A 26,223-nucleotide genomic window follows, 5' to 3' on the forward strand; every position below is an offset into this window, starting at 1 on the left:
ATTTGTTAATTAAAGAACATATATGTTACATTTTTTTATACATAATTTACTTTTGTTATAATCTATAAAAAGTCATTTCGTTCAATTTATTGATGGCATAATTTCAAGATCTAATTGCATTTTATCAAACAAAAACAGATTTGGAATTGCTGGTTTTAGGCCTCCTTTTGATTGTTCATAAAGAAATTGGGGGGCCACTTATTCAGGAGGTACATATGCATACAATTACATCTTTCATGAAGCTTTCGTTTTACTAAGAACCCTATGTCAAGTTCACAAAAAGGTAGACCTCTTGTGTGCCGGGGCACACCGCAAAGTGTTTAAGAAACACTGAATGCAGTCACAATGAGTATACTTAGGCACATGAAAGCAGATTATTTGAGGACATATATGTCTTCATTTTTATACAAGCGTCTTTTAGAACCAGCAGTAGTTTTCCAAAGAGTTGGAATCATTTTGGCTGCATTAATCCAGAGGCTATTCTTAGTTACTAAGTTAAACAATCACAGCTCGTGTCAAATTAGGATTAATAGCAACATAACAATATTGTGACCCACTGCTCCTTTCCTGTAAGCTTCCATTCTGTGAGACACAGCAACACGTGTATTGAGAATAACTTTTCTACAGCTGATCAGTAGATACTAGTCCAAACATTTAAGTGACATATTTTTGGGGGAAAAAAAGAAAAGAGATCTGGGACAATAACTAAGACTCTGAGTTAGCAAAATATCAGTCCAGAGACAGATCAAAGATCAGCCTTAGCTGCTGTCCTTCCTGCTCTACATAAATTAAGAAATCAAGGAGATATGAAGGGCTGACAGCAAGACAGTGAAGCAAGAAGGATGGTAACAGTGCTGGAATAAATCAAGTTCACCCTTCTGCCTTTAGGGCTTCAATATCAATTTATACCACAGACCACTGGTCCAGACACTTTAGTATGATGTTTCAATAGAGATAAAATGCAGCGTGATAGCTCCCAGGGGCTTTGAGGAACACTGCGGCAGCACAACACATGCACTATTTTCATGCTTCTTCTTGCATAGTGTTAACTACCAGACCAGAACAGAGTGCTGTAGAATTTAAAAGAATTATGATCACTCCCTTGCTTAGGGAATAACAATTTGCTACTCGTTCACACCGGCCTCCAGCTTCCTATAAATTCTTTCCTTGTCAGACCTCCACAGGAAGATAACACTTTCTGTCAGAAGCACAGCATTCTGGTTGTAGATTCTCCCCTACATACTGTCCCTCAAGACAGTTAAGTCTGGACATCTTAGATGAGTTCACATTGTCCATGAAGTGCAGTTCAGTAGAAGATATCCTACAGACATGTCACCCTTCCTCTTGACATCATTATGTTTGTCAAGCCCTGTGAAGCCATTGCAGTAATTTAGCAAACCCTGCTGTCATCCACTGCTAAGACGAAGTGAGCCATTAGGGCCTACCGCTAGAATATTGAAATCCACCCTGAGTTAAGCTTTTCCAGATGTTGCAGGGAAAAAGCTGTAGGAAAAAGTATTCAAGTCTAGTTTGCTACTTCTCCTTTGAAGATTGCATCAATCCTTAATCCCCCATTAAACTATCTTGGGAGACTATTAACAGAGGAAAAAAAATGAAAGAAAAAAAAAAAAAGGCCACTTGTATCTGCCTGTGGTATATTCCTTCTCAGTCACTGACAACTGGATTTTCTTGAAGTACGGATATCTCTTAGCAACAGGCTGAAGTACCTTCCCCTCAACTAGCATGCTTATTCTGCATTTTGATAGCTCAAATAGGGACCCATGAAATGTTTTTATATTGCTGCATGCAAAGAAACTTGTTAAATACTGCCATAGAGAAAGGAAGAGAATATTAGGATTCAGCAAATAGAGACCTTTCAAGCATAACATCAGGAAAGTAGATAACAGGAGAGCTGGTTAACATTGTTAAAACAATTGGCAGAGCTGAATGAGCTGAACAGAACGAGTAACTCCTGTACAAGCATGAAAATCTATTTGAGTGGAAAAAAAAGCAAACAACACCTGCATATGTATTCTATTAAGTCTGTTCTCCAGGTTAAAGTAGTTTTTACAAATAATTTAAAAAATTATTTCAATAATCCCCCCCAAAAAAAACTTTTAGAAGATTACTTTAATTGAAAATGGATGCATTTGTAATTACCTGATTTTTTTTTAAGAAGGGTTGAAGGGATGATTTAGGGAACTACCAACCTGTTAGCCTCACCTCAATGCCTTGGAAGATCACAGAGCAAATCCCTCCTGAAGCCTATGCTAAGGTACATGGACGAATAGGAGGTAATGCAGGAAAGGCATCATGGCTTCATGAAGGACACGTTCTCTCTGACCAACCTTGTCGCTTTTTATGATGGCATAACTGTTACTGTGGACAAGAGAAAAGCAACCAATGCCATCTATCTGGATTTCAGTAAGGCTTTTGATATAGTCTCCCATAACATCCTTCTCCCCAAAATGGGAAGATATGGATTTGATGGGTGGATTAATAGATGGATAAGGAGCTGGTTGCAAGATTGTACCCCGAGAGAAGTGGTCAATGGCTCAATGTTCAGACTGAGATTGGTAACAAGTAGTGTCAGTTGGATCAATCCTGAAACTGGTGCTCTTTAACGTCAGTGACATCAATAGTGGGATCAATTGCACCCTCCGCAAGTTCACAGGAGACACCAAGCCGTGTGGTGCAATCAACACACCCAGGGGGAGGCATGCCATCCAGAGAAACCTAGACAGGCTCAAGCAAGGGGCCCAAGTGAATCTCATGGGGTTCAACAAAAATAAGCACGTTGTGATTTATGAAAGAATTTTCTGCTCTTCGATGCTTTATTCTTAATTTTGAATACTCCATACTTTGGGACATACACAACATTTACATCAGTCCTATCATATAGGTAGTGGAACTCAGATAGGAAGACATTCTGCCTTGCCTTTACTTCTCTGTAACTGAATATTCACAACACAGGACTATTGCTTATTTGTCCTTGCTGTAATACATTAAGCATGATGTTTCCTCTAAATATGCCTTTAGTCTTTTCCACAAATGTTCCAGTTATTATAATATATATTGCAAATATGAATATCTCATTATCTTAGAGTGGACTGAAACTGCTTGGATTACATCAGAAAATCCACCTTGCAACAACAGACAGATTTCAAGAGGAAAAAAAAGTTGAGGATTTCAGTCATCTCTTTTTCACTCCTTGGTTGTTTACTTTTGAAAGTTGGTGCTTCTTTTTAACTGGCCACAATAACACTTTCTGTCCTGCCTGTTAATTAAATATGCTAAAAAAGGTTTTCCTCCTGCACATTAGGATGTGGCTCAGTGTGGAATTTAAACTAAGGAATTATGCAAAGCTGTCCTACAGTGACATTCACAACTGTCAGATTTAAATACTAATCTCTCTTCACTAAGATTAGTCTCCATACACTGAAGAAATAAAATGCACTTATGTGCTTACTACACTGGAAAAACACTACATCTTCACATATTAAAACATTTCCAGCCTCCTACAAACATGGCTGTCATCATGACAAATACATTAACTATAAGTAAGTATTGACAATAGCTGTCTAAGCACTGGTTTATTTTAAACTGAAGCCACATCACTGTGCCTTTCAGGCTTCATAGTTCATCAGCATTCTGCGCACCTACGTCCAGGAACCGTTTGTGAAACATACACAAGATACTCCAAACTGAACTGTAACTTCCTCATATACACGGGTAGACAGCTACTGCAAACACCACGAGCCATTGCTGTGCTACCACTGCATTCGTCTGTAGGTGTCACATAACGTCACACTCTACGCTGCGTATTGATTTTCGCAAACAGCTGTCAAGTATCCAGCCTGGACAGAGAACATAGGAAAGCAGAGTTGACCATTGCCATAAAGATCACATTGACGGTTACCAGACTTTGGTTTACACTCACGTATGTCTGCACAGATCACATCTCCTGCCACAAGAATCAAATCAGGATTCAAGAAGTATTTTTGCTAATGTTTTAAACAGCTATCTCAGACATGGAAGGAACTGAGAGGAATATTATTCAGCTCTGTGTGAAGCTGAGGCAACAATTCACAGCATTCATCATCCATCCACTGAGCCATTCTTTCAGCTGACAACACCCAATAGCACAGCAATGGAGACACAAACATTAAAGGGACATTTGATAAACTGTGGCAAAAGAGTAGACAGGAGTGTCTCTGTACGGCCAACACATGAAAATACCTTCATAGTGACGCCATTGGACATTATCTAGATGTAAATTCTAGATGAGAATATTAATCCACAGACCTATGGAGCTTATCCTTCTAATCCTCTGCAGCCATATCCCTGTGCTCAGGTATCAAGGCTTCTCTTTAGGAACATCAAGAGAATTAGAACAACAGCTTACTCAGATGGTATGGGCATGACGTTGGGGGAGGAGAAGGAGTGCGTGCCTTCAAGCAACTGGTTCTCATATTCATAAAAAGGATTATTAGATCTGCCAGCTAAAGGAAATACCTCCTCAACTTAAGATGCACAAGCTTTGACTTTTAGCATTGCAGTCCTCCATTAAAACCCTACTATTATCCAGTATATATAAATATATAAGAACAATTGTAATTGTAACAATTATAAATAAGAACGATAACAATGTATACATATATATATATATAAGAACAATTATGTCATTTCCTAGCAACACTAGTACTACCATCATAAGTTGTCTGTAGGCAACTGTTCTTGTTTGCACAGACGGTACATAATCGTAAACACAGAAATAGACAGCTAACAGGTTAGTGTCCTTCAAAATACATTGTGCAATTTTGCTGTCAAATATACACACAAATCCACTGTAGTTTCTACCACAGCTCTGATAAAAAGGTCTTGGATCCGATTCTCAGTATATTTTTCTGTTTTCAAAACTTCTTCCAGCCTAATCCCCATCATTTTAGAGGAGATCTTTTAAAACAGCAGTTTTCTACCACAGTCTTAAGCACAACACCCTATGAATCAGTTTATCCTTGGGGAACCCCATTCCTAAGTTAACCTTTAATGTAAGCTTGTGATGTGATACTTTTTCCTGTGTCAGCAGGGACACTGAAAATATTCAGGAAGGTAAAGTAAATGAAATTTTGTTAAGACTGCATAAAATTACAAATGGCAGAGCAGAAAAGGCAGTGAAACTATACATCCTACTCCACAGTTCCTTACTCCCAAGAGTACTAGAACTCTTCAGAAGAGTGGGAAGATGTGCTCTATGTGCTGAGTCTGTTCCTAGCTGCAAAAGGAAGAGAAGATTAAATACTTCTCTCCTATAAATCCTTGTAGCTTAGAGGAGGCACCTCTGAGATACCAGCAGACTGAAGTAGTACCAGGAAACGGCATGAGCCAGCTATTTCAGCTAGCGGAAAGGAGTGGATCAGCCACCTGGCGCCACGTAGGATTTGTCCACAAGCTCAAGATGCCCAGTTCTCCCTCCATTTATATTAAGTGAGCTATATGCTATGCCATGTCACTGTGACTTGGGAAGCAGCCTATTTTGTTTCCAACTCACAGAAGCATGTGGAAGCACCAGAAGTGTCATACTGCTGTGTTATAAAGTACAGCGTGATGCACTGAGATGAGGATCAAAGAAGAAGAGGAAAGTTTGCTTAATCTCCTTCTTCCTCTACTCAGCAGTCCTTCAGCTGAGCTTGCAAAACCACAAGAAAGGTAGAGAAAGCTACTTAGAGGGACTCAAAAGCATCATTCCCCATATGACCCCATTTCCCACCTTCCTGAGAATGTGTGAATTTGGGAGCCACTCTCCACTGCGTGCCCAAACAAGATGCAATGGCAAAAGTAAACATGTATTTCTAAAAAATAATGACTAAGTCATACAAAACAACGTTAAAAAATACTGAGTTCAAAAAAAAAAAAAAAAACCAAAACACCACAAAAACATTAGACACTTCAGTAATGTCCTACTACATTTGCCTAACACAATAATTGCAAGTAAAGTTTCATGAACATCCTAATCTAAGATGATAACTTTAATGGTTAACAGAGACTATTTAAAGCTAAATATACTGATTTTCATAGACCATCTAATCTATTCCTCATGTGCGCATTTTAAAGAAAAATATACTTTATTCATCCTCAATAACTTCCTGCTCCGTTTTTAAGACGGGGAAGGAGAAATGACTTGCTAAAAGCTACATTATTTCGTGGTTGAGCATAGCCTTGTAAACAGAAGTCTTGGAAATCGTTGTACTGTTTTTTCAAGGCATTGTAAGAGTAATAAAAAAACTTATCAAAAAGATATTCTCTGTTATTATATGCTCTTCATCCCTTTTATTGTTTCTTTGCCCCACAGAGGACTGTCGTTATACCTCTGATGAGTATAACCGCATACATTTCTAATGAGAAGGTCTATAAAAACGTCTTATTTCTTCAGAAAGTTCACGAGGCATTATCTGTTTTCAAAGCTTTAAAAGTGTAAGAAACTCTCCCCGAATGTGCATCCAGTACTTAAAACTGTAAGTAAGTGCCTATTCCTGTAAACTGTGTCTGCACATATAAATGGGAAACAATTTTAATACAAAAAGACTTGAGAGCAAGAAAGGAGCAGGAAGGATAATTTCACAACATGCATTGCAGACAAGACTGTTTCAACACACATAAAACACTGCTTTAAGAAGAACAAAATGATGGGGTTTTCTCTGTGAACATGAAGGATGTGTCAAGAGGTTTGCTTCACAAATAAGGAAATTGTAGCCTGCCCACTAAGAAAGTGCTTTCTTATTTGACAGTGCAGCATGAGAGCCAGGCAACCTATGGAAACATTTAAACAGTAAGTTATTACAGCTCAGGCACATCTGTGCATCAGCAATTTCTTGTACCACACATTTACTAATTCACAGAGCTGCACATTTTTAACCAAGGAGAATGTTTACATGAGATTGCTGCACTTAATCACCAAAATTGAGCCATATCCAACAATTTGTTGAGCCATGACTGACTAGAAACAGAAGTTGTGAACCACATGCAAAGAAATACCTGACAGTGATTGCCCATACGCATCTGCTGTAGAGCACAGAATCACAAATATGATCTGCTGCATTAACATCCAAACTTGTATTTCTAAAGATTTTAGGGGGAAAAAAAAAATAGTTGTATTTGCATGGAAGGTACATGTGAACCCGGCACATGCAAATTTGCCATTCAGTTTTGAATACATGTCCCGAAATTCCATTTTTATTGAGCTCTCATAAACAACTTCTTCCATCTGAGCTTAATCTCACGAAAAGAGATGAGCACATGAATTTAAACAGGCACTGCTTTCAGGCTTTGCTCTACTCTAAGTCTAAACTGGTAAAAAAATATGACGGTTCACAAACCTCAAAAAAAAGCAAGCCTGCAGCACTGTGTTCACTATTATGCCTATTATCTAACTGCAAGTTTCCACTTCAGTTGTACAGGGCTAAATTTGTGTTTTCCAGCCTACATTACTCTGTACCCTCTTACATCTTCTTAGTAGTTCAAGTAAGCAGTCAGATTTCCTTTCTGTGGCTGACTTGCAGAAAAAATCTGGCAATATAATCAACTGAAATAATCAAAGGGAAAACTAATCTGCCTTCCTGAAGAAGCTGTAGTTAGCAACATGACTCAAAGTTCTGTGTGTTAAAGATTGATGCCATCATGGGGTTGGCACCTTGAAGAGATTAATTGTATGTTTCTGACAACCCAAAAGATCCTGTAAAAGTTGAATTCTGTCAGTCAAGCTGATTGCATAGATTGCTGATGTTTGCTGTAAATGTATTTCAAAATAATAATAATAATAACAATAATAATGATAATAATAATAATAGGTAGGCTGCAGCCAATATATTTAAAAACATAGGAAGGAGGATGAGGGGTGTAATGCAGTGATCCATTCACAACACATTCCAAAGAACTCACTAACCTTTAAGGAAAGGGCTGAGGCTTTTGGGCATAAAGAAAAAGCAAAAGTATTGCTGAACTGAACTCACTTATCCCAGCTTTAAATATTCTTCAAGATTTAGGTGCAGGTATTGACAATTTAAGAAAAACAAAGCAAACAGAGATGCACTACTTCAGAAGTGGTCTTAAAGATCTCACACTGAAGGACACATTGTACTGCACTCCTCTTCTGACAGCTCTTCAAGACAGACAGTTGCCACATGGAAGGAGACATGCAGAAGTGAAACACAAGCATTAAAGGACAATTAATGCAGGCAAATCAACATTTTCTAATACACCTTGTCTGACAAAACTGTGCTAGTTCAATAAAAACTGATTTCAGAATAAAACTTTGTGTTAATAATACTTCTGTGGTCAAAGCATTTTTTGTTACATGCCACTGACATCAGTAATAGTACAAAAGAGAATTCTGGTGCAATTTGCAGTTGATCAGCTCTCCTTTGAGCCACATCACGTTTCATTTATCACACTGCACACCCTACCTCCTTACCCAGAGGCAACAGAATTAAAAGGTCACATCTTAGCCAATAAAATATAAATATCTTCTGTGGGGAAAAAAAAACAGTGTCTCTAATCAGTCATCCAAACAAGACAGCAGACTACCCAGAAGGTTGTATGCTGCTGCACATCAATAAACATCTTTATCTAGAAACTAAAATGAAAAATATCAAACTAGCAGAAGTATGAAAGAGGAACTCAGAGGCCTGTCAGAAAAATTACAAAATTAAAGCTGAGCACTGCATTCTGCAAATAGATGATACAGAAAGGGCAGAAATAAGTAGTGCTGGGAGCTAGGAAAAGCTAGAACACATTGGAATTTTAAGTAAAAGGGAAAAACACTATGGATACTTTCTGTTTCTATCTATGTTTCATTTCAGAATTCTTTATCAGTAAACATTTAAGTCAGATCCCTTTTTCTTTACCTCTTAAATCTTAAAAAAAAAAAAAAATACTTCCCCCTAATCATAATCAAAGAACAAAGTAATACCCTGCTGATAACAATTTCTGGATTCTTTTAATCCCTGAAAATGATTTCTCCTCCATCTTTCAGCCTCACTAATCACAACGCTCAGGGAAACAGTAATTCTGAAACACAGGAAAACAACAAAGAGTGCTTAAATTGCATGGTCTGCTCATCTACTTCCACTGCATGTCAGAACAAACCTTAGGTGTCTGCAAGGACAAAAGTATATTGGGATGCTAAGAAAATACATCCTTCCATGCAAAAATACATACAGCACACATACCTTACTGGTGAGCTGTGGCCATTAAACAGGACTTTGCCACTAGAATGACTGCAGAGGAAGACCAACTGGTAGTCTCCGTCTTCCAGAAAATCTATTTAGCCTAATGAACAGGTTTATATATAATCAACTAGGCTGAAACAAGTTTTATACCCAAATAATAGCAAATTGCATGGTGAAATAGCAGGCACATCAAATACCAAGCCATCTAAGTGGCTATATTACATGAACAGCATGAAGTACTCGGCTAAGAGAGAACAATGGCTGTGTCCATACCTGGAAAGGCTTTGAAGTTACGGATATCTGAAGAGAAGTGAGAGAATTACACGGTTCTTGATGGGGAAAATAACAAAGAAAGAGCAAAGGAATGTGAGCATTGTCTGCGGTACAAGAAAAAAAAACAAAAATAACAAACTTGACTAAACAGACAGAACCAATCAGTGAAGCTTAGACAATGTTCTTGGAGGAAAAAAAAAAAAAAAAAAGAAACAACAATAGCAAGACAACTCACAAACATGTAAACCCCATAATTTTATGTGCAAAGTACTGTGAGCATACATACAGTGAGACAATGCACTTAGACAATAAAAAAAATTATGTTATGCAACCCTATTCTTTGCCTATGCAAAATTTATTTCAAAGAAAAAAAATATATATATGGCATATATTGACACTCCTACTTACAAAATGGGAGGGGAGAGGGGAATGGTGTTGTTTTGTTTTGTTTTTAAAGGAATCAGTTTGCTATAAAGACTTTCCTAGAGGTTAAAAAACTTTATCTGGGGGAAGGAGAGAAGAAAAGTAATCACTTCTGAAAACGTACAAAACCTTTAAAGGTGAAAGTCTTTCTTTGCAACCTTTCTATCTTTCTCAAAATTCTATAGCCCAAATCACAAATTTTCTTTAGCAATGGCCATCCACTCCTGAAGCTCACTTTTCTGAAATAAACAGAAGTTTAGCTATTGAACTGAAAGCAGCCTAAAGGAACATGCAGGACCATACCACATCAGCTGCTAGTCTTCCCACTCACCAAATCTGACCCCTTCTGTACTGACACATCTCAGTCCTATGTGACCTTGCAGGCTCTCTGAAGACCCCTTAGAGAATGAGACCTCACAGCACTTGATTGCAAGTGTCAGGGCTTGACCCTTACAAGACAGAAAGGCCCAATTCACTAAGAACATGAAAGCATGTGCTTAGTTTGTGTTGAAGTCTATGAATACCACAAATACACTCGAACATTTTTTGGAATAAGTGGGTCTAAATCTATTAGAATTTCTTACAACTCTACTCAATCAGGAATATCTTTGTGCCTTCCTAAATTGTTTCTCCTTCCATAGCAGTATAATTCTAGACTTGGTATCCAGCACTGTACCTGACTATGCCTAAAAAAAAACTGACTATGGTACTGCAGATTATGGTACTGAATCTTTAAAGAAAGATTCAGGCATATGAAGTAATTACCTACACACCTACGTTTTTGTTCATATCTTATGGTTTGGAAACATTCATTTAAAACAAAAAGCCTGGGAAACCCAGGAAAATCAAAATACGAAGTTAAAAATAAACTTAGCCACTCAATCTTCCCCCAGTCCCCTGTGCAGAGGACTAACTGCCAGCAGTGACTGTTGCACTCCTGTTAGAGCTGAGGTAATTTAAGAGGAATGTCAGTATGCATTTACATTTCAAACTTTATTACTCTGCTATAAGAGAAAGAATGCCTGCTATTGTCATACAAAAATATTTACAAAATCTTTGGTATCTGGTTTTAGTCCTACAAAATTAAAATCAAAACTCTCAGCATCTCTGCACACTATGTGTCTTTTAGGAGAATATTAACTATTAGAAAACACATTTAGTGAAAACATTTTTAAAAAACTGGGAAGCCTAACAGTTTCTCATTCTAGAGGAAGTTCAAGGCTGTTGTCACATTACAAGGAGCTACACATGGACAGCTTTGCAAGCTATGAGCACTTGTGAATCTGGCTGCCTCTCCAGCATTCAAGCCATTCCAACCCAGTTTCCTTTGAACATGCATTTCCTACCACGGAGAGCCACAAGCGGATGGACATTTCAAGCTAATGAGATCTACATCGATTGCATAACTTTAATCCTAAATCAGAGACTACATTATCACCCTCTTGCCTGCAGATTGGATTTCCCTTTCTTCCTCTGGTATAAGACAAAGTAATCTTTTTTCCGAATAATCTTTATTTCTCTTTAAAGAGTAGAATGGTGGAAACTTCCTTGGTGGCCATCTGGCAGCTGCCATATTCTCAAAAACTACGTGCGTACCAACAAAGGCTTTCCAAAGCCACCTCAAACAGACATGCATTGTATTACTAAATAAACCCAGGTAAGAAATGCAGAACCTGTTCAGAATAAAGCATTAAAAATGGAATTATGTAGTAAAGAGGTAACTTATTCTTTGGCTTCACAGATAGCAGATGACAACAAAACAAACAAGAGACTTTTCGTGATTCTTTTCCTATGAAACTAAATGCATTTCAAAACACAGTAGTCCAAATTTGTAGCTGAAGCATTAAGGAAGAAAACAAAAAGCTCATCACATCCAGTCTAGAAGCAATTCCACAAACTGAATCCAATAAAGGAACAATGATTTATTTTCTGTCCCTTCCCGCTCTCCCTAATGCCTGCAGTCAGGAAGGCACAATATCAGGCAGTGGTGCCATTCAGCCCTTGTTCTCCCTGATAAGGCTCCCAGGATATTGCCATTTTGATGTAGACACCTGTCCACTAGTAACAAGCATGAGAACATCAACTCATTTTAAGATGCTCAAAAATAAAGCTATCACAAGGCAATATCTCTGAATCACTGCAAAACTTTCTTTCAAACTGAAACAGTGACCCAGAGGTGAGAAACCCAGTATCACATTTCTAATCCCCCATAAGAGTTAATCTTCACACACACACACACACACACACACACACGCAAATGCCCACAACTACCTATACAAACACTTCCCTTGTCTTATAAATCTTACCCCTAGATAACATTTCTCAGATAACTTTATTTCGACTTTTACTTAAGTGAGTATTTTTACAGCGCACGTGAGGATTATTCTGCTGCTGACAATCTATTTGATGAAACGTCTTTAGAAGAAAGGTCAGGTAAAAATTGGTATGATGTGGAGCTCTAGTGGTAGCGGGCTAGTAACGCACCACATAACAACTGAAACAGGAGGTACTGACCTTAGGTCTGAAAGCAGTGAGAACATAACAAATGAATTCAAACAAGGAGAACGAAGAGTGAGAATGTTTGGAATCAAATTCAGCAGCATTTCAAGCTCATAGAATACATCTGTGTATACAGCATGATGAGCAATTCCATTTTCAACACATAAGCTTCAACCTTGTAATGATGACTGCAGTTAAACAACAGAAAAATAAAATCAACACCGTACTTGAAAGAAAATGTACGTAGTGCAACAGTAAATCAATGCCTTTTATCAAAACTAGCTGAGAGTGGAGTAATTCTACGCACTCTTTTATAACAGTCATACATATTATTCTTTTTGTGCTAGACATGGTAGCTCCTACACCAGTGATGAAAAATACTCTGCTCCCAGTTGCAACATCAGCAAGATGCTGTAACAGCATGGCAGTCAGTTTTAACACTGTAATTCAGCAGCTCTGCCAGACAAATAAGTTTGGCAGAAATAGAACCCTTAACTAAAAGAGCACCTTACTCATACGTGCACAGTGCCATCACACACTCTAATGGCAAACATTATCCTCAGCTTAATTCTTGCTAAGCATCAATATTCCACCCGTAAAGGACATGGTTTTTTTCCTCACTCAGGGTGGTAGAACATGTATGCATGGGCACATACTGTGCCTATGGTGTTTCACTGCAGTGCCAGTGTTCTTACAGCTATCACCTTGTGATACATCAGCTTTACTCTCCTAACTTTTAATATAGCACTAGGATACATATCAGCAGATGTTTATAAAGCAAGGACAAGAGCGACAGTTTTCAGGCAGTCAAAAAGCAGCACCAAAACCAGACAGCACTGCTCTGTGTGCACACAGACAACCAATCCCAGCGTTAGGAGGCCCCGTTTCCAAGTCTGAGCAACAGCACCAGTCGCATAAAGAAACACCATTCTGAATCCTCACTACCAAACTTGCAATTCCTTCCTAGGGGAACCACTTCCATCCCCCACTACAGAAAAACAAGGCAATACTGAAAAGCTCTTGTGTGTACATGCTGCTGACTTGCAACAGATTCCTCACTTATTTTAATCCATGCTATAAATTTTCACTAGGAATTTTTTGTTCTGCTTCATGAAACTGAGCGCAGAATGCCTTGATTCAGTACCACTCCACTTAAGATGGAACGTATTTCTCCTTGCTACCATAGACCATTAACTTCACAAGTGTCATCATTTGGCATCTGCCAGCCTAACAGTGGTCTTTTAACCAGCGTGTATTCCAAGCCAACACCGCAAGGGAAACGCGATATAACTCCGGGCTCTACACCTTTGCCACACAATTGATGCTTACTGAAGAAGCTTGCTCTAATTGATGCCCGTTTGACGCACACGGAACGCAGAATTAACCCCAGAACGCACAGCTCCGGGAGGAGGGACGCCGAGCCGCGTTACCTGGCGGGCAGCTGCACTCTGCGGGCGCTTCTCTCGCCGCTCGGATTTTTGCCAAGTGCTCGTAGGACTTCTGTGGGGGAGAGGAGCAACGTGAGGGCGCTCGGCCTGCCACAACCCGGCGGCAGAGCCCCGCGTGCCCCGCTTTACAGCTGTCTCACCGAGCGCGGAACTGGCGACGGCTTCTCCTCTTGGACGTGACCCAGCCTGAAGGGCTGACTTCTGCACCCCCATCGAAACGAGCCCACCGCCAACGGCTCTCTCTCACCTTTACCCCTCCACACGCCCTGGAACTTCATTTATTTTCGATCTCAAGCCCGCTCCTCGGCACCGGCCAGAAACGCGGGGACGCGTGGAGAAAACCCTCTGCGCTCTCCGTGCGATGCCCTTCGTTCCCGCGCCCCGATGGCCGCCTCGCGCTGCCCCACGCGCCCCTCGGTCTCCCCCTCTCCCCACCCGCACGCGGCCGGAGCGGCCCCCCATCCCGCACACCTGGGCGAGCAGCCGCTCCACTTTCTCCTGCATCATCTCGTTGAGCCGTTCCAGAGAAAAGCCGGGCAGAGGCGGGAGCGGAGCGGCGGCGGCGGAGCCCCCCCGGGCGCCCTCGATGGCCGCCAGCCGGGCCTGGAGGTCGCTGGTCCGTACCCCCAGGTACACGCAGGAGGCGGCCGCCAGCGCAGACAGCAGAACGGGCAGAGCCGAGCAGCACGGCCCGGCCCGGCGCGGGCAGCGCTCCCCGCCGCAGCCATCCCGTCCTGCGGCTCCGCGGCTCTTGCCCAGCATGCTTTTGCACCCTTCGGCTGCGGCAGCTTTTATTTCCTTTCCTCCGCCCCCCATGGAGGCGACTAATTTACAAACAAAAATAATAGCGAGGAACTAGACCGAAACGAGCGACCAAAAGGCGGGTGACGAGGACTAAATAAACAAACGGAGGCGGAGCCCGCGGCCGTCCCCGCACTTCGGCGGCGTAAAGCGGTGCGGGTCGAGCCCCGCGGCTGCCGCCCGCCCGGAGACGCGCGCTGTGCGAGCGCTCCGCCACTTGTCAGAGCTGTGGGGCGGGAGGGAAGCTCCACTCCTCACCCTCCCTCCCTCCCTCCTCGCCGGACTTGTTGCTCCCCCTCCACCTGCCTGCCGGCTCCCACAGCCGAGCCGGGCGGGGAAGCCCCGAGCTCGGCCCCGCTGTCAGCCGCCGCCCCGCCCTCGTTTGCACGGCGTTCACCTGGGCGGGGGCTCGGCACGAGCTGCTGCCGCCGGCTTTGCCCCCTCCTACAGCTGTTTCTCCCTGCTCGAGGCAGCGGCGGAACCCGAGGGAACGCTCGGCTCTAAGAACTGCTCGAAAGGTGGAAAGAGTCCCGGGGTAAAACCGGACACGGTGACTCCTAGACAGCGCCGAGCGTGCTGGTTTGCACCACAAACTGCAATTCCTCGTGGTGTTCTGTTTGTGCACTTTTATTACCTATTGTTTTCCAAGCGCTCACACACAGTGACTGCAACTGCTGTGAAAGCACGAACGCAAAAAGCTCGGCCGGGGTTCTGAGCAGTCACGGAGCCTTTGGGTAAAGCGCATTGCAAATTCATCACTACCGCTTTAGACTTCATAATTTGTCTTTCTCCATGCTAAAAAAAAAAGAGAGAGAAATGCTTCACAGGCTGCTGTCGGGGAGCAGAAGCCATGACCGCCAGCCTTGGGTGACCATCCTTCATAGCAAACAGTTAATGATTGTGACAGGCAACGTGCAGACAAACTCCAGCGAGCTGCACGTGCCTTGCCTTCAGGACTCATGGATAACAACCACTCTACCACTGTAAAGCAGGGATTGCTCGCAGCCTATCTGTTGGCAACCAGAGGAAGAAGCAGTATGTGGGACAAAAAATCCCAAACAAGCACACAAGCATGCTCTTATTTGGTGCACAACACTGGTCGGCTGTGTGCTATGTGCATTGCCTGCCATCCTGTAATGTGGAGGCCGTTGGCGCCAGCAAGGCGCTGGGCCCCCTGCTGCACACCCAGCCTGCTGCCTGCTGCCTGCTGCCAGCCGTTGGGATGCCATCGCCCTCTGCTTCACACAGCGGTTCTAAAGCTGTCATACAGTGGCATGCCAGTGCAGAGACCTGCCTCAGTATTTTGCTCAGCGTGGTCACTGCCCAGGCAGCTCCTGGTCTCAGCATTGTGCCACCAGGTTGCTTTCAACAAGGTGTGCTTCACATCAGCAACTAAATGGCCTGAGATGGAAAAGTCCCTGGCTGCATTCAGTTTGCACAGTGCCCATCATTGTAAAGATCACACAATGATCCAGATCCCAGTGTTTCTTCAGGATGTGACACAAGCTCTTTTCTTAGTGGGTAGCAAATCTCATGGCAGGTGTTTCTCATTCTGAAGAATCTTGTTGCAAAACTTTCATTTTTCTACCTGGGAAAACTCTTGTTTGTCTCTGCTATGCTATGATCAAAGTCAACCCAAAATCAACTCAGAAGAATCCAGGGAACTGTGCTTGTGCTTTGTTTTGCAGAGGCAGCATTGCATTTTACATCTGGCTGATGTAACACCTGGGAAGGGACAAGGGTAACCCAGAATTTGGGATCAGAGCAGCACATAGAACCAGCAGCAGAGTGATTGAACTTAGTGCAGGAGCTGCTGCTGCAGGTGAAGGGCACAGCTCAGCTGCTTTACCTGCTGCAGAATTCACTTCTGTCTGAACAGCTGCTGTACCCTCCTGAGCTCAGTTACTTGATACCATCAAGTGGACAACCAGCAGCTTTGCAGTGCGCTTACCCATCTAAACACAATTAAAAAACACATTAAATCCCAGCCTTGCTGTTCTCGCTGCCTTCTCCCAAGGGAGAGGCAGAGTGAATCCAGGACATGTGCAGGTTCAGTGCCAGTGAGGCTGATCCTTATTTTCCAGCCATGATGATGCCAGTCAAGAAGGCATCTATTTAGAAACACAGCTACGATTGAAAACAGATTTGAGAATGCTATCTGGGTAATGAAAGAACTGGTTTTCTTCATTTTTTTTTTTCCCCTAAAAAACGAAACAAAACAAAACACTTTTTTATACCTTTTATCTATGAAGATTTATTGTTTTTGAATCACAGTTAATAACTGGGTCTAGGGAGTCAAACTCCTACTCCAAGAGTTTGGCTGTTCAATTTAACTGCTTGTGGGCAGGCGTTATGCATCTCAGACATTGCCGATCACAGTTTAGGTGATAAACCACGAAAGTCCAGGCTACAGAACACTTAAAATGCCTAAAATGCCTGGTTTGCATCTGATAGCTGGAGTAAAGCCGCTTGAAAACAGAGTGGTGCCCCAGACTCATGGAGCTGCCCATTAACAGTGCAGGTGGAGCATCAGAAATTGCAGCTCCACAGCAGCCCCACTCAAACAGTAGCAGAAAAAGGGAGAAGTAGGGCCTGCGAGGTGCAGACCTGAGACAGCTGTTCTTCCCACTGGGAGAGGAGGGCTCTTGCTTTGAAGATCCCAGTCTGCAAATGCTGCGTCCCAGCACATCCACGCAAGGCCAGGGCAGAAGCACCAACAAAGCTGCAACTGTTTGCGTTGCATCGGTCTGTGTTCGAAAACGTGGATGGTGTTTGCAGATAATGATTTTCCACCAGACAGGCTAGTGTCTGGAGTTCTTTCCATATTTTTATGTCTACAGCAGGGCGCATTCTGGATGACCAATCCACAATGCATAACTGGATTTCTTTACCAGATACAACATCAACTTGCCATTGGAACTAGACAAAAAGAGAGCCCAGAAAAAGTAAGCACACGTCTGCTGAAGTGACAGGTTGTATTCAGCTGATAAAATATTCTAAGCAGTCAGGAATGGCAGAAGGTACAGGGTAAACGCAAGTAGAAAGCGAGATCTGGGACTTGGTACTGGAGCTGAGGTGACACACAGGAGGATAACAGGTTATCAGTGGTCACACACGCTCCGAGACCCAGCTAAAGCCTACTGTTCTGAATGTTCCTGCTTCCAAATTGAGTCTATACATTATTCATTACACATGGACTTGATCTGTATCTTCAGTCGGCTGCTTTCTCCGTTCCTCTCATGCCTGCTTAGTTCACCCTCGGTGCCTCTCACGCTCTAAATGGGATTTCTCTCCACTTTTGTGCACAAGCAGAATTTGGTAGTTCTGTGACTTTCTTTTCAGCTCCCCAGAGTTTTTGACAGTACAGTGTTTCTCACCGACCTGCTCATCCTATCTGCCAAGAATCACCAGAAAAGCAGAAAACAACTTACTTTCTTGTTTTGGAAAAAAAGAAAAAAGATGGAAAGCCTTTCATTTTCAAATACCCAAATAGATTGCCTTCTGTCACTTTAAATTTAATATAAGCACACTGAAGTATAGTATACATGATGCAGTACATTAATATACTTAGCAGATGGATAACACTTGCTTATGATTTAATGCTTAGATATACTCATTTCACATCTACTGTACAGGCACTTCATATATTTGAGTCTGTAAGTCAGACTTATCTTCAGACTAGAGGCAATTGAGTCACATGAGCATAAGATTTAGTTTATTAGTTCCATAACCTTACTGGTATTTTGGCAACCCTGATAAAAAAATAATAAAATAAAACAAAAAAACCTTGCATCTGGATTTTAATATATTTCACAGGATTTCCTTTTTTTCAACATGATGAAGCCAGCAGCAATCCTAGACCTACAAACTGACTGATTCGAGACAAAATTCAGACACAGTGTATCATTTTTTACTAAAATTCACGAGCATTTTTGCGTGTGTGTATGTAAACTGATTACAAAACACTTAATAACAGGTAAACTGACTACCTTGCATTTTTCAGAGCCTCAAATGTTTGCTCTAAAATGCAGCCGGCGCTTGGGACGTTCTGGCAGGACTTTTGCTGACAGGAGAACCATAATCAGAAGGGGACCAGACTTGAGTATCTTGGACAGAAAAAAGGCTCCCTTGCTCGGACTCCAGGCCAATTCACATCCTTTGGCTTCTCGGCTTGTTTATTTGTCTGTAAACGAAGGCCAATGGAACTGATGGGTCTTTGTGAAGGACTGTGGGGATGGGGTTGCGATGAAGATTCTGAGCCTGCAAAGCCCTGTACTAACACATAGCTTTACTCACACACATAGTCTGATCCAAATCAACAGGGTGAGTCCTAAAAGCAGTTCTGCACACATGTTGCAGTATTTGGAAGACACATAAATGCCAAGACAAGGGTCAAAATATAGAATCCAACATAAAAAGCCAAGAATAGGCAGGGACATTTTCTTGTTAGTTGTTAATCACCATCTCTGGTTGCTTTTTTCCCATCTTTTCCATGTGAGGTCATTACTAAATAACTTCTGTATGCAGATACTGTTACATTTAAGAAGCAACTTTATTTCCTAGCGAAACACTTACTATGAAGAGTAGACTCCTGAGGGAGCACAGTGGAAAACAACTCTGAAAAATGGCATTGGTAACATCGCTAATGACATTGGTAACTTTCAGGATATTTTCATGCCCAAAAACAAAGGCAAAAATTACCAAAGATATAGAAATGAAGAACAGAGGGCATTAGTAATCATAGCTTTATAGCATCTCACTAACGCAGATGTCGCACAACTGAAAATCCTAATCGAGATGCCTGATACCCTCAGTTATCTTTGGCTCCCTTGATGCTAATAGTGATCCAACAGTCCTCCCGAGATCTCTGTTTGTTTCCAGCTCTGAAAACAGCAGTGGTGGGTTCTGAAGATTTGTCCTTTCCAAGTAATGGTTGAAAGTCCAATCATTACAAAATTTTGAACAGATCAATTCAGGTTCAGCAGAAATCCCTGTTCTAGTCCTTCATGTTCTTTTTCTGCACTAATCTCCCATACTTTTATCAATGTTAGTCCCTTGTCCAGTTATTTGAATACAATGTCAAATGCTGTGACATTCAGAAACAAAGATTTTAAGCTGCTTTTGAAGTCCCAAAACAGTTTTTTTGTTTGTTTGTTTGTTTTTAAACTGTGGCTTGTTCACATAAGTTTTCCAAAGAAAAATCTTTCCTTCCTGATCATGCTGAAATCAGACATATATAGCAGTGTCTTTATCTCCCTCTAAAAATGCTGAACTACATCATAGGTCAGTAGGAAAGAAAATTTTAAATAAATAATATTAAAAAAAAAAAAAAAAAAATCAGTGCTCTTAAAGGCTTATCTGCATCTGGAAAATGACTGCTCAATTTCTCTGGGTCAGGCCAAGATAAATTGTAAATTGTCCTGGTAAGCATACGACAAAGCTATGCAACAGAGTCAACAAGAGTTGGGAGGGAAGTTTGCCCGATGCATTTCACTTTGTTCTTAGCTGTTTTGAGTAGACATCTTGGTTTTCTCAGACCTTTTATCTATTTTATTCCCACTGAGCTGCCAGCTGTCAGATCAGCCCCTCACCCTCTCTCTGAAATGGGCCTGAAGCTCCTGGCTCTAGATTTCTCCTTCTCTCTCTACAAAAGGGAAGGAGGTAAACAGCCCTGTTCCTTCAAGGCTGCACACTAGAAATAATTACAAAAACTCTTAAAGGGTGTTTTATAAGGCATGGGATGTCCAACAGTCAAGGCCGATTCCAAAAATCATTACTGTCACCTCTTGCATGTGAAATTCTCAGGGAATGAGAACAGGGTAAAGCAGCCATGACATCTGGAAAGAATTAAGTCATTATCATGAAAATTATGGAACAAACATCTCACTGAGCACAGCCTCTGGGAACCATAATGTTGAAAGTCAAAAAGAGTGTCCGAAACCTGATCATGAAATTTAGGGCATTTTTCCTTTCCACTAGTAGAAAGAAAAAGTAGGCCATCCAGGAGGCTCTATCAGCTAAAGAATCCATAGATCTCCTAAAGATTTCACAAGCATTCATGGGAATGAGCACACTAAAGTAGCCCGGCTGCTCGGGATTACAAGTCCCAGCCTTATGTCTGCATCATCTCAACCCAGTCAGGCTTTCAGCTGCCAGAGACCTCACTGCATCTTTCAGGGCACAGATTCCTCAAATTACTGTCACAGACTTCTCATAGCTGTCACACTCTTCAAACTATTTCTATTACTTTTATCTCAAAGGTAAAGTCGAGCTGTTTTGTCTTTGCCATTTACTATGCCTGTAAGAAAAACTCAGTAGTGGATGATGATGCTGGCTGGAAGGGCCAAACTCATTGAGTGCAGCATTAAGGGAGAAAGGGGCCAGGAAGTAGCCTGTAAACTTCCCATCCTCCATATCAATCTTGCCCCTTAGCCCTGGATCTCCTCTCCGGGGCTTACATTTTCCATAGTCCTGCTCCACAACCTTCTCACTCAGAGCCCTCCACATGTTCCCTGCGACTTGCAGTGTTGCGTTATAGATGTGCGCATAGAAGTCAAAACAAGCCTTTCTGTTCCTTTATCTTTCCAAGACTACGCTGTCAAAACCAGTCAGCTGAAATGCACACACGAGTTAAATGCTAGCTCTCATTCTCTCAGGCAGTTGACAGAGGTGCTGCCTTTATAGGAAAGCAGGAATGCATTGGCAACTGGTCGTGTAGGATCTGCAGCAAATGGCAGTAATGGTGGGAGCTGATAAAGGGGGAAGCCGGGACACAAGGGTGACCTTGTGCTAACTCTGCAGAAAGCAGCACTGCTTAAAGGGAAATAAGAGAAAGATGAATCTATTACAGGCTTGTAATTGAGGGCAATGCTCCTAAAAGCTCCTTCTTAGTGGAAGAGAGGTGGAACTGAGAGATGGGGGGGACAGGCATTTGTGGTAATAGCTCTATGGATAAGAAAGCAGAAGGGCAGGAAAGATCTATCAGTGTGACACAAACCACTTGGTATTTATATACTGAAGGACTAGGAGGAGTTATGGGAACTCTCAAATAACTGTTTTGCCAGCTACCTGGCAGGATGAAACCATCTTATCCGGGCTCAGTAGATCTGCAAGATCTGCAAGAAAGTGTGCAGTGCACATAAAAAAGAATGTTTTACAGCTGCGATTTTTGCTCTGCTTTGGTTAAAGCCTCCAAAACATTGTCCTTCTGACTGTTTCTGATTCAGAGCAGCTAGAATCTAAAATTACATCAGTCCTTGTGCTGCAGGGACAGCAGCAGATCCCAGCAAGCTTCGGGAGCAGCATTCCCCCAGTAGGGCAGGAAAGGGAATGTTTTTGATCACTGTAGCTGAAGTATTTTCTGCTTGATGTGGAAGGCCAGGTGGGTGAGCGGAGAAGTGGTGTGCAGGCTCTCTGGAGAGCAGGCTGATATGCCTGGAGTTCTCTCTCCTTGATGAAACTGAAGAAAAAATGGTCTGGGGAGAAGTCTACTCTGTATACCTGCTTTGTGACGCACACATATCCAAAGTCAGATTTTCAGTGCTTTTTGCCTGACGCTATGTTTAGATAAGATATCCTTCTTGAACAGCAGGGCAATGTGTGCTTAATTTTTCATTATTGTTGAGTATGGATTTGCACCCATTTAAGAAATTCTGTGCTCAGTTTTCTGTACCATCTTGCCCTAGAGACAGTTTAGTTCAACTGTATTTTCCTGTCTCTGTCTTCTGTGATTGTAAGTGTTTAAGACTTATTAAATATAAAAGCTCTTTGATATCAGCTGGAGCACAGCTGAGGATTAAGCCTACCCCTCAGTGCTCGCTCTGCTGCTGGCGTGTCTAAATCCTGCATAGGAATCGCTCCCTTCCACAGAAATCATCCGCATGAAACACAGCAGATGCTTTGCAAAACAGATTTGAAAGGAAGTGAAGATACCTTTTCCAATGAGCTTTGTGATGAATATAAAACCCAGCAGCAATGATGCTCTTCTCAGGAAGCCAGTGAATAGGCATCTGTAACTCACAGCATGTGTCTTGCAGTCCTTAAGGGACATGGCTGCCAGATTTCTGCCACACAGGACAAGATGCACCTAAGAAACCACGCCTCCGACTGGCATATGGCCTGGGGGTCTCCCTTGCCCAAGGCAGGTTCCTGTGCCATGCCACATTCAGGAGTGAACCCAGGCTGACCCCCAGCCAAACTGAGCAGTACTTCCACACCACAGCCAGCTGTCAGGACTGTTAGGACTGCAGCTGACCACACGTTAGACTCTAGAAGAGAAGAAATATATAAAAATTACCAAGACCAAAGTGTGCTGGTAGTCCTGGTCACCAAAAGGATAATCAGACTTGGCTGTAAGTTGCAAATCTACTTCTTTTTCTGGCAGCACTCGAATATTTTTCTGCCAAGGTTTCATCAGTTGTACTATACATTTTAGTTATTTGAATCTCCATTAACATGTCTGTCTGGAACTAATTTTTAGGTGGTTTACCCACAGGAATACCCAGCCCATATGCTTAAAATAAAATGGGGGATATGCATATATGTATGTAGAGAGAGAGGGGATATAGTATTTTTTTTTTTTTTTTTTTAAACAAGCGATAGCATGCCTGTATATGATTACAATGTGTAAAACGTACTCCAAAGCCTCCTCCTCAATCTGCGTTTATAGGAAAGGTTCCATATACTTCTAACAGAGTGAGGAGTTCTGAAACCAATCCCATAAATCAGCTGTAAAACTTCTGCACTACAGCCATGATGTAAGGCTTCCTGCACTGCCGCGAGAGCCTGAGGGTCTGTGCAGCCTCTTGCTGAGGTCACTCTGCTGCAGGCTCCGAGGCTGGAAACTGTGAAGGGCTGAGCCCTCAATTCTTCCTCAATACCACCAGCAAACCGGTACTTCAATACAGATACTTATGGTGCTGCCTCTTGAGCCATTTTCTTCCTGGCTACATAAAAAGAGAAACACAGATGTCTCCTCGCTGTAGTATTTAATACGTGGCATCGCAAAAAGGAGAATGAAAGTTCTTAATAGTGATATGCTGCCAAAATCCTAGAGATCTTTGCAGTTATCTGCAGGCCAGAGTGAGCAGCAGCTGCATATTATAGACTATGCCTCTAGTACAAGTCAAGGAGATCTACTAGTGGCAAGGAAGCTACCAGGATTTAGGATATAGCCCTTACATCAATTATCTCTTTATTTCCTCTGTTTTATTGGTCTTACTTTATTTTCCCAGTGGCTCCCACAGTGCATCTGCACTCCACATTTCTTTACAACTTAAGCTACTTGTTTTAGCTACCTCTTGTGCTGCTTCAAATAGTTGGATCCTATTTAAGCACATAAGGGTCACTGTTCTTTCCCCATGAGCTGTGCATTTAAGTGCCATTAATATTAAATGGGATTTGGGAGAATGCATTCAGGGAAAATAAACCTCTTAAACACCTTTTTTTTCTTTTTTACCATACCCATTTTATTTCTTTGGCATTTCTCACCTCTTGAAGCTATTTTCTTATTTCCCTGTCTGTACAAGCACAGACCACGTCTCACCCTTACAGCAAGACTCCCCCCTTCCCTCTGGTAAGGACTCTCAAGGAAGCCAGGCTTTCGGATATTTACAATTTTCTTTTGCACTCCCACTTAAGAGACAGAGTTTGTTTCCTCTCTAAACTCATTTCCATTCAGAGACCAAAACTACATTTCCTCTGGCTTGCCCTGACAAGGAACGCGCACTTGCCTGAAGCCATTTGAAGACATAAAATGAACATAAAGGCTTATTTATTTATTAGCTTTCTTTGAGCTCTTTTTAAAAAGAAAAACATATATATATATATATATATATATTTTTTTTTTTTTTTTTACACCAATGTTTTTTTCCTAAGGCATCGTTCATCCTTCCCAAGTTACCATTCCACAACTAACCAACTAATGCCACGGGCTTAGAGATGAGCAGTTGTTGCTGAACATAAGTCCTCTCAGAAAGGGAACTCTCCAGCACAAAGCTAGCCACTGCCCTAGGCAGTGCCACTGACTTGTGCCACTCCATCACAGTGAACAGAATTAGGAATCAATACACTGCTTCTTGTGCTATTTCATTCCTAAAACGATGGCCTGAGAAGGAATGCACCGTTTCTACATGTTTTTGCCATAATGAATGGTAGTTCTGTGCTCAGATGAACCGTTTAGCTTCAATTGTTTTTCCATCATCCCAGAATGAACTGTTAAATGGGTTGAAAATCTGTCTGAGCTAAAGACGTCTTCTGTGTAGTAGTAATTGCTAACAAAGTGAAATGGAATATCAGGACAAAGGAGGACAGAAGGTCACTTGCATGAAATTTACGTTCCAAAAATTGATCTGGGAAAATGTTAGCTGTAGGTTAGAAACCTTAAAATGAAAGCACTTAACTCTTGTGATTTTGGAAACATTGCCATTTATCACGGATTAATTCTGCTTCAGTAAATAACCTCCAAAGATGACTGAGTAACTTCATAGCCCATAGTTACCTAAGCAGCATGCTTATCACAGCTTTTAGCTTTAGGTGACAATTTCAATGTGTCTCTAGCTTAGTCATTACCATTTTTGCAATAGTTGTTAGCTTATCTTGTCGATCTGGAGTGCCCATGATACAAATCTGTAATGGTAGAGGGCCAATCAACCTTCATTTCCTAGGTGAGCAAGGTAGTTGACTGTATAATGAAGGAACACTAAAAGAAAGCATCAATCCAACTAGAAAAGTCACAACAGGAGAGCAAGAGAAAGTGAGGACATTACCATGCCAAGTTGCTCATAAGAGTGCTTTATAAAAGGCCTCTGTGAGCTATACACAAGGACTCCAAGAATAGCTCTTATGTTAAGGGGAATGTTACTACATTACAGTTTGTTTTATACTCTTTTTTTCTTAATTCCTCCCAAGAACAGTGGTCTTGCGAGCACCACAAAATAAGGCTTTTGGCTCGTGCTTGCTCGCAAACCAGCACAGCTGTTTGCTGCAGGGCTGCCCCTGGCTGGATGCTCGTAGCACAGCCTGCGTACCTCAGCTGCTCTCACATGCAGCACAGCAGCCCACAGAAAACTGATGACTGAATTAGCTTCAGAGCCACCATCGATGCATGAACGTTCCATGAGGAGAGGAGATCTTCCTCTTGCTCAACAAGCAAGGGACTTTCGCAAGAGCACTCCTCCTAAGTGAGGGGAGAACATATGTAGCCATTTCTTCTCTGCATCTACACAGGGGCAGCACTCGCAGGCTAACTGTGAAGAAGCAAGATGACCCCTTCTTGCTTAGCAGGCTGGAACAGGGGATGAATTTCTATGGCATCCAGGGGACCTGCTAGTCAGCACGCTATTAAACAAAATGGTGTAATTGCCACAAACAGCACAGAGTATTTCTGTAAAGCCTGCTGTTTTCCATAAGCATATACAGATCACAGCATACAGGGAGAGCACATGAACGAATTGAGGTTTTGCTGTGTTCCCAGATCACCAATGGTGAAGTCCAAGGGAGAAGGCATCTTCAGCTTCCTACAGCAACAGCAAGAGGTGCCAAGCAGCTGCAAT

The 26,223-nt window shown here is 41.9% G+C and overlaps 1 protein-coding gene across 6 annotated transcripts in view; it reads right to left on the reverse strand.

The window, feature by feature from the left end:
- Positions 1 to 14,413, reverse strand: part of COL25A1 (collagen type XXV alpha 1 chain) — a 294,538-nt gene extending 280,125 nt beyond the window's left edge. For all 6 annotated transcript variants that reach the window (XM_042812563.1, XM_042812561.1, XM_042812562.1 and 3 more), the window contains exons 1-2: positions 14,342 to 14,413; positions 13,853 to 13,922 (exon numbers count right to left, since the gene is read on the reverse strand). In XM_042812563.1, the coding sequence (XP_042668497.1) occupies positions 13,853 to 13,922; positions 14,342 to 14,377 (106 nt within the window). In that variant the 5' untranslated portion in view covers positions 14,378 to 14,413. The remainder of the gene's footprint in view (positions 1 to 13,852; positions 13,923 to 14,341) is intronic.
- Positions 14,414 to 26,223: the final 11,810 nt, after the last annotated feature.

Source organism: Centrocercus urophasianus, unplaced genomic scaffold (assembly GCF_019232065.1).
Source record: "Centrocercus urophasianus isolate 14NV4802_14NV808 unplaced genomic scaffold, USGS_Curo_1.0 seq_13, whole genome shotgun sequence".
In the NCBI taxonomy this organism is placed as follows: domain Eukaryota; kingdom Metazoa; phylum Chordata; class Aves; order Galliformes; family Phasianidae; genus Centrocercus; species Centrocercus urophasianus.